Here is an 18207-nt window from a genome sequence, read left to right as displayed (position 1 = left end):
AAGGAGATAAACGCACACGTACAACAGCAAACCACAGAACACTTCTATAACAACTCTAATCCAATCACTTACTGTAGATTTTGCACATGGCACAGGAAGACAAATCTTTCACCTGGAGGGGCAAGAAAGTCTGACCAGTTTATATAGGAAGTGGTAAGGACCAGATCTGAAGCAGCTGAAATGGAGCTGCATGTTTCTGTCCAGAATAGAAAGGGTCATTAACCTCTTCAGCACCAGAGGAAACTAAATCCATTCAATATGAGACACAAATCACACCATCTCTAAAGAAGACCTGCAATTCCTTACCCGACGTGACCGTCTAACTCGAGGTCTTACAGGGGAACGTAAACATGAAATTTGAACTGCATTAGAAATATGAAAAAATGAGAGCGTTTAGCCCATAAATTGGCCAATTCGTGTGTACCTGGTAGCCACATTAAGGCATCTCTAGTATACCAGGACCTAGATATTCCTTTCCTCACTGAGAATAAACGTCTTCATCTGAATGGGAACCTACTGTGAATCCTCTTCTTAGACTATAATCTCTCTCTCTCTCTCTCTGTGGAGGGGTAATGGTCCTGCTGCGATTAAAACACCTGTGGCTAAAAGGTGGAGGAGTGCTCAGTCAGTAGGTTCCCATTCAGATGAAGACATTTATTCTCAGTGAGGAAAGGAATGTCTAGGTCCTGGTATACGAGAGATGCCTTAATGTGGCTACCAGGTACACATGAATTGGCCAATTTATGTGCTAAACACTCTCATTTTTTCATATTTCTAATGCAGTTCAATTTTCATGTTTCATGTTTGCATGTTTTAGTGCCGCAGCGTGCTGCCTTATTTATTTGACTGTATATGAGTTGGTGACTCTAGGTTCAGCACCTGTTCACACATTCTATGTTTGGATGTGATGGTCAGTTTTTTTAAATTTGTATTCATTAGCCTTCTGACTGAGCACCCCACCTTTTAGCCACAGGTGTTTTAATTGCAGCAGGACCATTACCCCTCCACAGAGAGAGAGAGATTATAGTCTAAAAAGAGGATTCACAGTAGGTTCCCATTCAGATGAAGATGTTTATTCTCAGTGAGAAAAGGAATGTCTAGGTCCTGGTATACGAGAGATGCCTTAATGTGGCTACCAGGTACACATGAATTGGCCAATTTATGCGCTAAACACTAATTTTTTCATATTTCTAATGCAGTAATGCAGTTAAATTTTCATGTTTGCAGGTTTTAGCGCCGCAGTGTGCTGCCTTATTTATTTGACTAAGTTGGTGACTCTAGTTTCAGCACCTGTTCACACTTATTCTATGTTTGGATATGATGGTCAGTTTTTTAAATTTACAGGGGAACGTGACACCCATGATGAGAGTGGGGATGTCAAAGGATAGAAAATGTGGAAGTCAGGTGGCAAAGTGATTCAAGAACCGACGGGAAGGGCCCAGAGAGCGATACACATCTGCCACTCAATGGGAGAGGGGCTGGTAAAGTCTGACAGTGTGGACCTCACACTGGGGGATAATCTGAAAAGTACATTTTGTTGAAAGGAAGAACAATGCCTCCACCTTGTCTGCGGCATGAGGAGACAGCAGAGGCAGTGTCAGACTCAGGTTTAAGTAAAGGTACCTTCACACGAAGCGACGCTGCAGCGATAGCGACAACGATGTCGATCGCTGCAGCGTCGCTGTTTGGTCGCTGGAGAGCTGTCACACAGACCGCTCTCCAGCGATCAACTATGCCGAGGTCCCCTGGTAACCAGGGTAAACATCGGGTAACTAAGCGCAGGGCCGCGCTTAGTAACCCGATGTTTACCCTGGTTACCAGCGTAAAATCTAAAAAAAACAAACAGCACATACTTACATTCACGTCCCCCTGCGTCCACTTCCTGACTGACTGAGCGCCGTACAGTGAGAGCAGAGCGGTGACGTCACCGCTGTGCTGCTTTCACTTTCACTTTGCGGCGCTGAGTCAGAGGAGGAAGCAGACTGCAGGGGACGCAATGTGAGTATGTGCTGTTTGTTTTTTTTACATTTTACGCTAGTAACCAGGGTAAACATCGGGTAACTAAGCGCGGCCCTGCGCTTAGTAACCCGATGTTTACCCTGGTTACCAGTGTAAAATATCGCTGGTATCGTTGCTTTTGCTTTCAAACACAACGATACACAGCGATCGGACGACCAAATAAAGTTCTGGACTTTATTCAGCGACCAGCGACATCACAGCAGGATCCTGATCGCTGCTGCGTGTCAAACGAAACGATATCGCTAGCGAGGACGCTGCAACGTCACGGATTGCTAGCGATATCGTTATAATGTCGTTTCGTGTGAAGGTACCTTAAAAGCTAGAAGGTTAAGAGACTTTGAAAGGAAAACATCATGGATGTAAGAGAGTTTGTTACATTCTGACAATGGGTTCCAGAGATCACAGTTAAAGGAAACAGAAGGCATGCAAGGATTATTGAAATTTGTAGGGTTTCTCAGTGTAGCAGGGGTTAGAGTTAAACTTACTATTAGAAAAAGGGCATGGGTTATGAAAGATATCTCCTGCGACTTGGAGAAGGAGAATAGAGAGCGAAAGTAGATGGCTAAGTGATTTGTGAGAGCGCTTGTCGTGTTGTATTGTGGGAGTGAAGGGACATGTGTGGTTTTAGAATGTGAAAAGCGTGTGAAAGCTGTACATAGGAGAGGGTAGGAGAGAGGGACTGATATGGATAGAGTACATAGAGGGTGGGAAAGGGCAGTAGATATGAGTGACTGCAGCAATCAGAACATGCATTGTACAAATATATAGGATGAATACATTTTCCTGGACAGCCTAGATCTTTAATACATTTGGCCTCTCACCACCAATGACCAGATTTGGATCCACCTGTCTATGATCAAGCTTGTCTACCAACGTTTCTTCCTGAAACCAAACACCACACATGATGGGTTGGCAACCTGTTCTGGACCATAGTAATAGATTCCGATCTGTCATCTGTTTCAATATTATTACAATGGAACCACATTACAATCATTTTTAATATGTTCTTTAATGAACCTGTGAGATCACCATGACAACAGTTGGCGTCAGTGTTGTCATGATGACACGTGTGCGTCACATCCGGCTGGGGCCGCCACTTCCGCCCGCATGACACCGCTTCCGGATTACAATCGAATACTGCAGCATTATAAATACAATGCACGCCTTTGGATGGGCAGGCCTTCTCCTGACGAAGGCAGGACCGAAACACGCATCGGGGAGGACGCGCACTTCTCTGGGCTGGGGACCGCGTCCTGATTAGGTAATGACTGCTCCAATATTGCTTTCTATTAAGCCGACACATGGATGTATAGCTATGCAATAGTGGTCATGACGCAGGGTTTCTAATTTTCTAGTCATTTGCCTTGTATTGATATTTTTTTGTCATTTGTGACATATAGATCTAATGAGTACATTGTACACAGGATGAAGCCTTATATTTTCCACTATCACTTGCCCAGGTCAATGCGCTCCCATGTTTACAGCATATAATGTGTGACATATACTGTACAACCCTCTCCCCTTCACCAGTTGTTAACTGACTTTTTTAACAATAAAGTTGACATTTTGATCATTACTTCTGACTAGTTTATGGTCCCTTCCTTTCTTTTTTTGCTCACTTATTTATAAACAGTAGCAAAAACTTTCCCAAAGATCAGCAGTGAACAATCCATAAAGTAAGCACAATAGTAGTTGTATTGGCTTCTGGGATGAGTTCATTCCTCGCTTGCAGCTTTTATCCCTGTATATGGAGCTTCAGGGTGGGATGACTTATTTTAGCAGCGATATTGGAACCAAACACTTGATAAAAAAATTCTCATCTTCTCTGTAGAAGTGTTAAATATGCAACTTGTCTCTTCAGAGAGGAAGAAGACTATAATTCTGGTGCCACCTACTTATTGCAAGGCTCGTTAAAGAGTCAATACTGACTTTTAGGATCACTGATTCTAATAGCTGGCACCAGAGTTGTAGTCCTCTTCCTCTCTAAAGAGACAATTTGCTTAACTGATTTCCCTGAGGAGCATGCATGGCATAGAAGTCTCCTCACTCTGACATGCCAGGCCTGGATTGTCACTCTCCACAAGAAGAAACCTTACCCTTTAGACACCAGTCCAGAGCCTCTCACCTAGTAAAATCAGATTTCATACTTTGGACTGATGAGTGGCAACACCATGTCTGCAAATTGAGCTTCTGGTTTGGCTTTTATCCTAAGTCATATTACAAGGCTCATTAAAAAGTCAGTATTGACCTTTAGGATTGCTGCTTCCAATCAGTGGTGCTACAGAGTTCGAGTCCTCTTGCTCTCTGATGAGACAATTTGCATATATAATTTCCCAAAGTAGCAGGTGTAATGGAGTAAACGGACTAGGTGGTGGAACGGCCAGGAATGGTAGATTTAGCAAGTATTGGCTGGCATGGCTGGTATAGTGACTGGCATGATGGGACACACAGGCAGGTACTGACGGGCATGACTGGTATACAGCCAGGCAGGCGGGCACAGCTGATAGGCAGGCAATAGAGCTGATGTACAGGACAGGTATACTGGGATATGAGCACTGGGACCTGAGAACCAGCAAGCGTGTAAGGGTATGTTTCCACGTTCAGGAAACGCTGCGTTTTTGACGCTGCGTTTTTCCGCAGCGTCAAAAACGCAGCGTCCAGATGTTACAGCATAGTGGGGGGATTTCATGAAATCCAGACTCCACTATGCGTTAAAAAACGCATGCGTTTTTGCCGCGAAAACGCATGCGTGGTGCGTTTTTTCGAAACGCAGCATGTTGCTACTATGAGCAAAACACGCAGGAACACCGCAGGTGACCTGCCAGTGACCTCAGGTGCAGTTTTGGTCAGGATTTTACCTGCATAAAATCCTGACCAAAGCCTGAAGCAAAACTGAACGTGGAAACATACCCTTAGAAACAAACTACAATGTTGCACAGGCACCTGCATGCAGGTGGAGGTGACTTAAATAGTACTTGTCTCTCAGCCATTGGCTGTTGACACTTTAGGACGGTGCCTATGTGGCCCCTTTAAAAAAGAACAGAGTGCACGCACATCCTACGCACAGTGCCCAGGAATCTGCGCTCTGTGTGCATACCCCTGGACATCAACAGCAGGAGAGGAGGGAGGAAGTGCGGGACCGCGGCAGTGAATGAGTTGGCATCTCTGCTGGGGAATGGAGGAAGAGAGCAGAGACGCCAGCGCCGCAGCATGCATTCTGGTCTGGCTTTTATCCTAACTCATATTACAAGACTCGTTAAAGAGTCGATATTTACTTTTTAGAATCGTTGCTTCCATAATAGAATAGTATTCTAGTTTTCTTCCACTCTGAAGAGATAACTTGCATATTTAATTTCCCAGTGTAACATGCATGGCTTATAAGTCTCCTCACTCTGACATGCCAGGCTTAGCTTAACACCCTCCACAAGGAAAAACATAACCCCTTAGACCACTGTAGAAGGGTTAAAATTCAGACACACTGGAAAACTTCAAGTTTTGGGTCAAGTTTTTAATAAAAGGTAACAAGGTCTATTTCACTCTGTGGAATCACACTCCATGACTTTACAATATGAATTTTCTATCCCCATCCCTACCATTGGCAGGTCAGGGAAATACATCATTGCATCTTCACACGTCAAGGTGTAACAGAGCCACGATAAAACGGCGGTGGGAAAGTTTTAAAATTTCTGTTTCTAATCTCTCAGAACTTAGTCAAACAGTTCATGCAAAACAAATTACTAAAACTTCCTCTAAGGAAAGGGATCTAAAATTCCTGAAAGGAAGAAAGCGCTAAAGTATTTCCTGTTAAACATGTGTCAGGGAAGCTGGGAATATTTTATTTCTCAAACTATTGATACGAATTAGTAGATCTAAGAACACCAAATAATATCTGTTTTGCAGTAATCCGATGTGCCAGTGCTGAGAAATCAAGCTTTGTAAATGTATGTTAGCCTGGAAGAGCACTCCCTGCACATACACGCCTCCGATGCACTTCAAGGCTAATTTGCATGTGTCTTCAAAGGTCAAAATACTGACCAAATAGTGAACGTGTGAACGTGGCCTAATGTAGAGATGCTGGGGAAAATTCTTCTCATTGCTCCTAAATATATTCTTGATATTTTCCATATTAGAGTTATGTGTTCCAGCGACAGTTATCGCTGATCAGACCAAATATCTTTGTGAAACAGTAATATTTTCTGAATTGAAATTTTGCGTTTATGTAATACAAAGCAAAGCAACTGATCTTAAATCTGAGCTCTACCCAGCCACAATTCTTACAATGTGAACACTAAAATGTCATCATGCATTTTTTGATGTTCCACAAAATCAGATTTCTGCAAAAAATATTCCCCACATTCGGAACATGAAAACGGCTTCTCTCCTGTGTGAATTTTCTGATGCGTAACGAGATGTGATTTCTGAGTAAAACTTTGCCTACATTCTGAACATGAATATGGCTTCTCCCCTGTGTGACTTCTCTGATGTTCAAGGAAAGCTGATTTTCGGGTAAAAAATTTCCCACATTCTGAGCATGAAAATGGCTTCTCTCCTGTGTGAGTTCTCAAGTGTTCTACAAGAACTGAGTTATATGCAAAACATTTTCCACATTCTGAACACGAAAATGGCTTATTTCCTGTATGAGTTCTATGATGTCGATCAAGAGAATTCTTACGCAGAAACGTCTTTCCACATTCTGAACATGAAAACTTCTTCTCCCCCGTGTGAATATTTAGATGTTCCACAAGACTTGATTTATGGGTAAAACACTTCCCACATTCTAAACATGAGAATGGCTTCTTTCCCGAGTGACTTTTTAAATGTGCCTCGAGATGATGCTTAAGCTTAAACCACTTTCCACATTCTGAGCAGCAATACGGCTTCTCCCCTGTGTGAGTCTTTAGATGCTCCATAAGGTTTGATTTATGACTAAAGCACTTTCCACATTCTGAGCATGTAAATGGCTTCTCCCCTGTGTGAATTCTTAGATGTTCAATTAGAACTGATCTATAGCCAAAGCATTTGCCACATTCTGAACAAGCAAATGGCTTCACCCCTGTGTGTCTTTTTAAATGTTCAACAAGACCAGATTTTCTACAAAAATATTTCCCACATTTTGAACATGAAAATTGTCTTTTTTCATCTTTGTTAAGTCCTTCAGGAATAAGATTAGACTTCTTTTTAAAATGTTTCCCCTTTTCAGAACGTGAAGATTTTTTATCCGGTCCAGGTCCAGTGCCTTCTTTACGAGAATGTGATTGATTATCTTTTACTTCACAAGAGGGAGACAAACTGAGATTTTCATGTGAGCCGCTCACACTTTCTTCATCTAAGAAACATTTTTTTCCAGAAAAAAAAATTATATTTTAAAATTTCTCTGATAAAAATCCATACAATGAGCAAGACATAAATCAGAACACATTTGACAAACCAGAAAACAAAGTTTTAATTTTCCAAAGGTCTACATGTACTTCAAGGTTATTGTGAAGGAGCGTTCCGAAAAAGGCTTATTTCACAAAAGTCAAGCAGTCTGAACAGGCTGCTGATGGGTGGTCGAACAAGCAGACCACTTGTTCCTTGGGTCAAATCTTTTGGTTTGCACAAAATAGCAATGTTGTCTTTTACAGAACGTTCATCTGAAGCGCAGTCTACCTGAAAAAACAGCTAATCTCCGGTCATTTAGTGCATCAATATACTGTATATGCACACGGTGTCTTTAAGATGCCTGAAAAACCACTGAGATTGTAACCAGTGCAATATAGAATCAGCATACGCATAAGAACCGGCAGAGTAAAACACGAGATTTATGACAAACTTTTACCTTTCACAGACACAGATATGGATTTCTCGAGTCCACTCGTTGAGCCACTTTCATATCTTTCTTGCAAGGATCCAACCTAAAAACAGGAAAACAAAAAGAAAAAAAATATTTATCTCCTGTCCAGGTAAGGGTTAAAAATACCTTAGAAAGCATTTCTTCAAGGAGTGATCAGACAAGATCAGCACACAACAAAACAAGAACTGATCGGAACCCATCATGGAATATACGGCGGTGTCCATTTACACCAGTTCTTTAAGCTGATGATGGAAAGTTTGAAATAAATATATAGATGATTTCCGGAAATCTCAGCTCCATTTACCTGATGATCCAGGAGGACATTCTGGTTCTCCTCTGGACAATCCTGGGAATATAGAGGACTGGGACTTCTTTCTGGTGGATTTCTCGGACTGGACCCATCTATAAGAAATATACACAATGACTGAATACATCGTCTACATATGACAGTTATTCAACACCTTTAACCCCCTCCTCTGCCCCCCACTGCCCCCTCCAACCTCCCTCATCTCTGCTGAGGACTTTGCCACACACTTTAAAAATAAGATCGACCAGACAAGTCAAGTCTTCATTGTTCAACCACCACAACCCCTCTGTATACCAGACCAATGCCCAAACCCCATAACCTCCCTATCCAACATCACTGAAGGGGGGCTAAATTGTCTCCTCTCTAAATCGCACCTGTGTGCTCGACCCCATCCCACCTCCTCCCCAACCTCACCACCACACTTATCCCATCCCTAACCCACCTCTTCAACCTATCACTATCTTCTGGCACCTTCCCTTCTGCTTTCAAACATGCCACAATCTTACCTATCCTTAAAAAGCCAACCCTCGATCCAACTGCTATGCCCAGCTATCGCCCAATATCACTGCTCCCATTCGTTTCCAAACTCCTGGAGCAGCACGTCCACGCTGAACTTTCCTCCCACCTCTCATCTAACTTGCTCTTTGACAATTTACAATCTGGTTTCCGCCCCCATCACTCAACTGAGACAGCCCTGACCAAAATCACTAATGACCTACTTACCGCCAAAGCTAATGGACAATACTCTGTACTCCTCCTTCTAGACCTGTCCTCTGCTTTCGACACAGTTGACCACTGCCTCCTACTACAGATCCTCTCCTCCTTTGGCATCAAAGACCTCACCCTATCCTGGATCTCCTCGTACCTTTCCAACCACACATTCAGCGTCTCCCACTCCCACACTACCTCCTCATCCCACCCTCTCTCTGTTGGAGTCCCCCAAGGCTCTGTTCTAGGACCCCTACTATTCTCAATCTATACACTTGGCTTGGGACAACTCATAAAGTCTCATGGATTCCAGTACCACCTCTATGCTGATGACACTCAGATCCAACTTTCTGGCCCAGACGTCACTGCTCTGCTGTCCAGAATCCCAGAGTGCCTATCAGCCATATCCTCCTTCTCCTCTTGCTTCCTCAAACTTAATGTGGACAAATCTGAACTCATCATCTTTCCTCAATCCCATAGATCTTCCTTACCTGACCTATCTATCGCAATCAATGACATCATGCTTTCCCCCGTACCGGAAGTCCGCTGCCTCGGAGTAACCTTCGACTCTGCCCTGTCCTTCAAACCGCACATCCAAGCTCTTTCCACCTCCTGTCACCTCCAGCTCAAAAATATCTCCAGAATCCGTCCTTTCCTCAACCGTCAATCTACTAAAATGCTTGTGCATGCCCTCATCATCTCCCACCTTGACTACTGCAACATCCTTTTCTGCGGCCTCCCTGCTAACACCCTTGCACCTGTCCAGTCCATCCTTAACTCTGCTGCCCGACTAATTCATCTCTCTCCTCGCTACTCCTCTGCTTCCCCCCTCTGCAAATCTCTTCACTGGCTCCCATTCCCTCAGTGTATCCAGTTCAAATGACTAATACTGACCTACAAAGCCATCCATAACCTGTCTCCTCCATATATCTCTGAACTAATCTCCCGATATCTTCCCTCACGTAATCTCCGGTCCTCCCAAGACCTCCTTCTCTCCTCCACACTTATTCGCTCCTCATCCAATCGCATCCAAGACTTTTCACAAATATCCCCCATCCTCTGGAATTCTTTGCCCCAACACAGCCGACTATCATCCACATTCGGATCCTTCAGACGGAACCTGAAAACCCATCTCTTCAGGAAAGCCTACAGCCTGCACTGACCCCACTGCCTCCTCACCACTACCGAAGCTACCGCCTCACCAACACCGGAGCTACCGCCTCACCAACACCGGAGCTCCTGCAACCCTCAACCTTCTGTCTCCTTCCCCATAATCCTGTAGAATGTAAGCCCGCAAGGGCAGGATCCTCGCCCCTCTGTATCAGTCTGTCATTGTTAGTTTGTTTACTGTAAGTGATATCTGTAACTTGTATGTAACCCCTTCTCATGTACAGCACCATGGAATCAATGGTGGTATATAAATAAATAATAATAATAATGATCAGATGATGAGGGAGTCTAGGTGACCTCAGACCCAACCTCTCCTCTATAGTCAGAATGGTCTCCTCTTACCTGGAGATGTGAGGGGCTGGTGATCCTCCATCATGACGTCCTTGTACAGATCCTTGTGTCCTTCTATATACTCCCACTCCTCCATAGAGAAATAGACGGTGACATCCTGACACCTTATTGGAACCTGACACACAATGACCCGTCATTAGCAGACTCCTCCCCCGGCGTTATTATATAATGTCCCAGCATTCCCGGCAGCGCTCACCTCCCCGCTCAGCAGCTCAGTGATCCTGTGGGTCAGTTCTAGGATCTTCTGCTCATGTATCAGTGAATGAGGTGGAGGCTCGGTGATGTCACTCGGGGTCCTGCTCCGCCCTCCTGACACACGGGGGGTCACACACTCACCAGATGACGTCTTCACCACTGTGTGATCCTGGGTATGAGGAGACGCCGATCACTACATCTATTCTAAGGATCCTTCACCTTTCCCGTCATTTCCCTGCTTTTTTCCTAGAGATCAGAGGGATGTGAAGATCTCACCTCTCCAGTGATCCAGTAGATTATCTCCAGGGTGAGGTCTAGTATCTGAGCAGCCATGTGGCTTCTGTCCTTCTCCATCCTCGGAGGGTCATTCATGGAACGGACCATTGTTTTTCAAATAAAACTTTAGCTGTGAGGATCCTGATCTGAATTAATAATAAGGATGAATGAGCCCAAAATCCCTCATGGAAGAAGATCCTACATGACATAAATTGTCTCATTAATTTTAAGGATTACTCTCAGCGTACAATCAGGTGGGACGTATTTACCAGATTGCTGACCTTAGTCCAGTGGAGGTCCAACATCTGGCACCCCTTCCGATTAATCATTTGCAGCCCAAGCGACAGCCGGATTTAAACAGGTAATGGAGCCGAAGCACAGCTCCACACCGCGAGTAGTGTCCGTTTTTAGCAGCTCAGCTCCTAGTGAATAGGAGTGAATGAGATCTAAGCTGTAGTACCAAAGAACGGCCACTACGTATATAGCTGTGTCCTTCCAGCTTTGCCCACTTTTTCTGGATCGTAAATAAAGTATATATATATATATATATTTTAAAAAATTGGTATCTCCGTGTGCGTAACTGTACTGTTAAATATTATAATATTTATCTGATACATTAAACTCTAAAATAAAAAAAATAATTGCTGTTTTTTTATCACTTTGCTTCCCCAAAAAGGAACATAAAGTCACTTAGATGGAGTGGTAAACAGTAACTGTGGCATCTAACGTTGGACAGAGAGGCCACCCTTTGTCACCTAATCATGGAGGTTGGATGTGACTCTCCACCAGAATCTACTCCTGCGCCTTTTCTCTTTCTGTCACCAGGTGCCTCCATATTCACTCTACAGACAGTGCTGGTGCAAGAAATGTCAGAACCAGAAGCTCTGGACGGCAGGCTCTGTCCAGTCACTAAGGTTAAAGTGGCTGGGACCTGTAGTGCCATTCAGTCTGTGTGTTATCAGCTCCCTGCTCCAGCTAATTGCAGAGCACCAAACACCCTACTAAAGGTACCTTCACACGAAACGACTTTGTAACGATATCGCTAGCGATCCGTGACGTTGCAGCGTCCTCGCTAGCGATATCGTTTAGTTTGACACGCAGCAGCGATCAGGATCCTGCTGTGATGTCGCTGGTCGCTGAATAAAGTCCAGAACTTTATTTGGTCGTCCGATCGCCGTGTATCGTTGTGTTTGAAAGCAAAAGCAACGATACCAGCGATGTTTTACACTGGTAACCAGGGTAAATATCGGGTTACTAAGCGCAGGGCCGCGCTTAGTAACCCGATGTTTACCCTGGTTACCAGCGTAAAAGTAAAAAAAACAAACAGTACATACTCACCTGCGCGTCCCCCAGCGTCTGCTTCCTGACACTGACTGAGCGCCGGCCCTAAACTGAAAGTGAAAGCACAGTGGTGACGTCACCGCTGTGCTGTTAGGGCCGGAGCTCAGTCAGTGTCAGGAAGCAGAAGCTGGGGGACGCGCAGGTGAGCATGTACTGTTTGTTTTTTTTACTTTTACGCTGGTAACCAGGGTAAACATCGGGTTACTAAGCGCAGCCCTGCGCTTAGCAACCCGATGTTTACCCTGGTTACCCGGGGACCTCGGCATCGTTGGTCGCTGGAGAGCGGTCTGTGTAACAGCTCCCCAGCGATCAAACAGCGACGCTGCAGCGATCGGCATCGTCGCTATCGCTGCAGCGTCGCTTCGTGTGAAGGTACCTTAAGGCTTCCAGTTTGCAGGTACAAGTTGCCAGATATAGTTACATAGTTATTAAGGTTGAAGGAAGACTTTAAGTCCATCTAGTTCACCCCATAGCCTAACCTAACATGCCCTAACATGTTGATCCAGAGGAAGGCAAAAAAAAGCCATGTGGCAAAGAGTAAGCTCCACCATGGGGAAAAAAATTCCTTCCCGACCCCACATACGGCAATCAGACTAGTTCCCTGGATCAACGCCCTATCAAGGAATCTAGTGTATATACCCTGTAACATTATACTTTTCCAGAAAGGTATCCAGTCCCCTCTTAAATTGAAGCAATGAATCACTCATTACAACCTCATACGGCAGAGAGTTCCATAGTCTCACTGCTCTTACAGTAAAGAATCCGCGTCTGTTATTATGCTTAAACCTTCTTTCCTCCAGACGTAGAGGATGCCCCCTTGTCCCTGTCTCAGGTCTATGATTATAAAGATCATCAGAAAGGTCTTTGTACTGTCCCCTCATATATTTATACATTAACATAAGATCACCCCTTAGTCTTCGTTTTTCCAAACTAAATAGCCCCAAGTGTAATAACCTATCTTGGTATTGCAGACCCCCCAGTCCTCTAATAACCTTGGTCGCTCTTCTCTGCACCCGCTCCAGTTCAGCTATGTCTTTCTTATACACCGGAGACCAGAACTGTGCACAGTATTCTAAGTGTGGTCGCACTAGTGACTTGTGTGACTTGTATAGAGGTAAAATTATGTTCTCCTCATGAGCATCTATGCCTCTTTTAATGCATCCCATTATTTTATTTGCCTTTGTAGCAGCTGCCTGACACTGGCCACTGAATATGAGTCTGTCATCCACCCATACACCCAGGTCTTTTTCATTGACGGTTTTGCCCAGAGTTTTAGAATTAAGCACATAGTTATACATCTTATTACTTCTACCCAAGTGCATGACCTTACATTTATCCCCATTAAAGCTCATTTGCCATTTATCAGCCCAAGCTTCTAGTTTACATAAATCAGCCTGTAATATAAAATTGTCCTCCCCTGTATTGATTACCCTGCAGAGTTTAGTGTCATCTGCAAATATTGAAATTCTACTCTGAATGCCCCCTACAAGGTCATTAATAAATATGTTAAAAAGAAGAGGGCCCAATACTGACCCCTGTGGTACCCCACTGCTAACCGCGACCCAGTCCGAGTGTGCTCCATTAATAACCACCCTTTGTTTCCTATCCCTGAGCCAGCTCTCAACCCACTTACACATATTTTCCCCTATCCCCATTATTCTCATTTTATGTATCAACCTTTTGTGTGGCACCGTATCAAAAGCTTTTGAAAAGTCCATATACACTACGTCCACTGGGTTCCCTTGGTCCAGTCCGGAACTTACCTCTTCATAGAAGCTGATCAAATTAGTCTGACATTAACGGTCCCTAGTAAACCCGTGCTGATACTGGGTCATGAGGTTATTCCTTCTCAGATACTCCAGTATAGCATCCCTTAGAATGCCCTCCAGGATTTTACCCACAGTAGAGGTTAAACTTACTGGCCTATAATTTCCGAGTTCAGTTTTTGTCCCCTTTTTAAATATAGGTTAGTGTTTCCTGGCTATGTGTGCGTCTTCTGCTCCTGTTTAGTTTAGAGTTTTCCTGTTTTGACCCCGGCTTGTTTCTATTTCTACGGATCCTGATTTTGTCTTTGACTTGACCTCTCAGCTCTGACCCTGCTTGGTGACCATTCCTACCTCTGGATGGCAGCCCTTCCATGGGAGCTTTCCACTGGGTCCAATTGTAAAACCAGATCCCTGTACGGGGGTTAGAGGGTATTGGATTTCTCTGGAGTCGGCCAGACGGAGTGGCTTGTGCCAAGTCTGTCCAAAGCAGCCACAATATTGCCTTGTGCAGGCGTGTACTCCGGAGGACAGAGAATTAACTTCAATCCAATATTGCGGCCAGCATGCAGCCAGAGGGTAAGGAAAGGGTGAATCAAACACCCGAAAACCCCGCCCATATGACCCAAAACTGGTCCCGCCAAATTCAGGTGACAGGTTCCCTTTAAAGGAAAGCTGGTGCTTGTATTTTAGGTTCCACTCACTTTTGTCTGATTCGGAGACCCAGCGTGTGGGACTCATCATATCCCTACCGCAGGGAGACCCCCGGGCTTGGGCCTTATCCCTACTCCCTGACATTCCAAAACTCTCCATTTTAAACTCGTTTTTTGAAGTCTTAGGGCTCCTTGTATGACAACCTGGACTGAGTAGCTTTTGCTGAAAGTAAATTAACTGCACTCTGTCAGGGGCGACGTCCTGCTAAGGATTGTTGTATAGAGTTTTGGCATTGGACGTCAGGCTCACAGTGGAATGACCAGGCCCTTCGATGTTGATTTCTTTACGGACTCTCTGACCAAGTTAAGGACATGTTGGTTCCGTCCCTTTCTCTTGATACCGCCATGTCCCTGGATATTTGTCTTGATAGACGTTTGTGCGAAATAAGAAAGGAACATAATGCAGACTGCACCTTCTAAGATTTGTGCACCTATTACCCTCACGGAGGAACCCATGAAGATTGGGGTGACCCACTCCCATCAACTTCAAGGGATCTAGCAACACAAGCCGGTTTTTGATAACCAATGTTGAGAGTTTTGACGTCATAGGTCTTCCTGCCCAAAGCAACTGTCACCAGAAAAATATCATCATCTGGGTGGGCCCGAGGATGACCACTTTGGCGCACAGGTATTTCCTTAGGATTCTGCAAAATTATTGTTACCTGTTTGTTTATCATACCTAGAAAAATCTGTGTGGCTTCAGGCCTTTATCGATTGCGATTCTGCAACAAATTTTGTTGATGCCAAGATGGCAAAGGATCTTGGCTTACCCTTGCTAAAATTATGTTTTCCTATGAAAATCATCGCTACTGATGATACACCTCTCACCCAGGGCATGGTGAAATACATCACTAAGGAGGCTTCCCTGATTGTTGGTACATTACATTTGAATCTGTGTCATTTCTTGTACTTGAGAACATGTCCATGGCCATGGTCTTGGGCATGCCTTGGTTATGTAACCATAACCCGATCATTGACTGGAACCAGGGTGATATTGTGCGCTGGAGCCCTGAATGTCAGCAGAAATGTATGTCCTTTTCTGTGAATTTGTCTAAAGCCTTACCCAGTGGTTTAGTCCATATATCCAGACATGTTGCTGATGTATTTTCTGTGTCTGAATCTGAAAACCTATCCCCTCACAGAGATTATGGTTGTCCCATAGACCTGGTACCAAACTCCTGTCTACCCAAAGGTAAAATATATACCATATATACTTGAGTATAAGCCGACCAGAATATAAGCCGAGGAACCTAATTCTGCCACGGAAAACTGGGTAAGCTTATTGACTAGAGTATAAGTCGGGTATGTATTGTCCCCTCATCCGTATCCTGCTATGTGTGGCTCCCCCTGTTGTATGCATGGCTCCCCCAGTCCCATCTTGTATGCATGGCTCGGCTCAGCTCCCCCCATCATACTCACCCTCCTCGCGCTGTCGCTGCACGTACCTGCATCTCTGTTGTCCTGATGGCAGCGCTCCCTCTGGTGAGTGGTCACGTGGTACCGCTCATTAAGGTAATGAATATGCGCTCCACACCTATGGGAGTGGAGACGAGTGCATATTAATTACCATAATGAGCGGTACCAGGTGACCGCTCAGCACAGGAAGCGCTGCCGCACCGAGACAGCGGAGATGCAGGGACATTCAGCGACGGCGTGAGGAGGGTGAATATGATGTCACAGCCGCCGCCTCCTGCCGCTGCTCTGCCGCTCCCCTCCCCCTCCAGCTTTCTGGACAATGACTCGTCTAGAAGCCGAGTGGGGGGCGTTTTCAGCACACAAAAAAATGTGCTGAAAATCTCAGCTTATACACGAGTATATACTCTAATCTTTCTGGTCCAGAACATCAGACCATGAAAGATTATATAGCAGACAGCTTGCAAAAATTGTTCATGAGACCGTTCTCATCACCAGTAGGCACCGATTTATTTTTTGCTGATAAAAAAAGATGGTGGTCTCAGACCTTGTATTGACTATTGCAAACTTAACTCAATTACTGTAAGGAATCAGTATCCTCTGCCACTCACGCCTGATCTCTATATCCAGCTGCTGGGAGTCCGGTGGTTCACCAAACTTGATCTCAAGAGTGTGTGTAACCTGATCCGTATCAGAGAAGGAGATAAGTGGAAGACAGCATTTAATACACCAGAGGGTCACTATGAGTATCTTGTCAAGCCTTTTGGGCTGAGTAATGCGACAGCTGTTTTACAAAATTTGGTAATGACTTATTCAGAAATATCAGTGGTCACAATATGTGGTTGTCAATTTGGATGACATCTTGGTTTAGTCACCTGAGATTAATTCACATATCCGAATTGTACGTACTGTAATCCAAGGACTCAGAGACAATTTTGTATTTACTAAACTTGAGAATCCTCACTGAGGAAATTGGGAGACTGAGGCAATCCATGCCTTCTCTGAATTAAGTGGTTCATCCCGATCGTGAGCGCGCTTTTATTGTGGAGGTCAATGCCTCTGAGGTTGGAGTTGTAGTGATGTTATCGCAAAGGTACCCCATCTCTCACCCAACTTCGTCCATGGGACTCCTTTTCATAAAAATGTTCATCTGTCAAGAGGAATTATGACATCGGTAATTGTGAATTGTTGGCAATTAAGTGGGCCTTCGAGGAATGGGAATGGAACCACTTCCTTGAAAGTGCCAAACAAAGTCACTTATCACGGACCACAAAAATCTGATTTATTTTGAATCAGTTAAGAGACACAACCCTGGGCAAGAGAGATGGGATTAGTGATTTCCTAGATTTGATTTTGTAGTGATGTTCAGAGTTGGTACTGAGAACATAATGTACTCTCCCTAATGCACGCTCCCAGAGTTTCTGTCCTTTTCAGTCCAAGGACTCTGAACCAGTTCCTTTTCTAGCTGAGGGTATAGTTGTGTAGTGTGCTTATTTAGGTCTTGTAGAACAGATCCGTAGATTCCAAGAGCAAGCCCCTGACACTACTCCTACCCAAAACTATTTATTCTTCCCCAGTTTTGCCTACATATTTTTCAGGAGTCTCATGATTATACGGTATACTTGTATGTCATCCTGTTATAAACAATATCATCCGACTGGTAACCAGGAATTTTTGGTGGCCAACCATAGTTAACCCCTTACTGCCATCGGACATACTATTATGCTGATGGCAGTATCCCCCGCTTTGATGTGGGCTCCGGCGGTGAGCCCGCATCAAAGCTGACATGTGCCTATATTGCGATCCACCCGTGCCTATTAACTAGTTAAATGCCGTTGTCAAACTCTGACAGCGCCATGTAACAAGCGCTTCTGGCCATCTGGCCGGAAATGCACGCACCAGTGACCCCCGTCACATGATCGGGGGTCATCGGTGCGTCGGCAAGACAACCAGAGGTCTCCTTAAAAAAAACCATAAAAGTTCAAATCACCCTCCTTTTGCCCCATTCAAAATAAAACAAAAATAAAATCAAACCTACACGTATTTGGTATCGCCAAGTTCAGAATCACCCGATCAATGAAGAAAAAGGATTAACCTGATCGCTAAACAGCGTAGCGA

At 44.4% G+C, this 18207-nt stretch overlaps 2 protein-coding genes across 2 annotated transcripts in view; both read right to left on the bottom strand.

The window, feature by feature from the left end:
* Window positions 1–18207, bottom strand: part of LOC143817459 (uncharacterized) — a 277468-nt gene that overhangs the window by 216867 nt on the left and 42394 nt on the right. The window lies entirely within an intron of this gene.
* The window catches only part of LOC143817844 (uncharacterized), a 57521-nt gene continuing 44828 nt past the window's right edge, over window positions 5515–18207 (bottom strand). Inside the window, 7 exon segments of the mRNA XM_077299308.1 lie at window positions 5515–7345; window positions 7838–7913; window positions 8157–8254; window positions 10380–10503; window positions 10585–10752; window positions 10860–10975; window positions 16701–16873. Of these exon segments, the coding sequence (XP_077155423.1) occupies window positions 6294–7345; window positions 7838–7913; window positions 8157–8254; window positions 10380–10503; window positions 10585–10752; window positions 10860–10975; window positions 16701–16873 (1807 nt within the window). The 3' untranslated portion in view covers window positions 5515–6293.

The sequence above is a fragment of the Ranitomeya variabilis genome, chromosome 3, assembly GCF_051348905.1.
Source record: "Ranitomeya variabilis isolate aRanVar5 chromosome 3, aRanVar5.hap1, whole genome shotgun sequence".
NCBI classification, from domain to species: domain Eukaryota; kingdom Metazoa; phylum Chordata; class Amphibia; order Anura; family Dendrobatidae; genus Ranitomeya; species Ranitomeya variabilis.
Note: the sequence above shows the minus strand (reverse complement) of the source record. Positions and strands in the feature narration are given on the sequence as shown.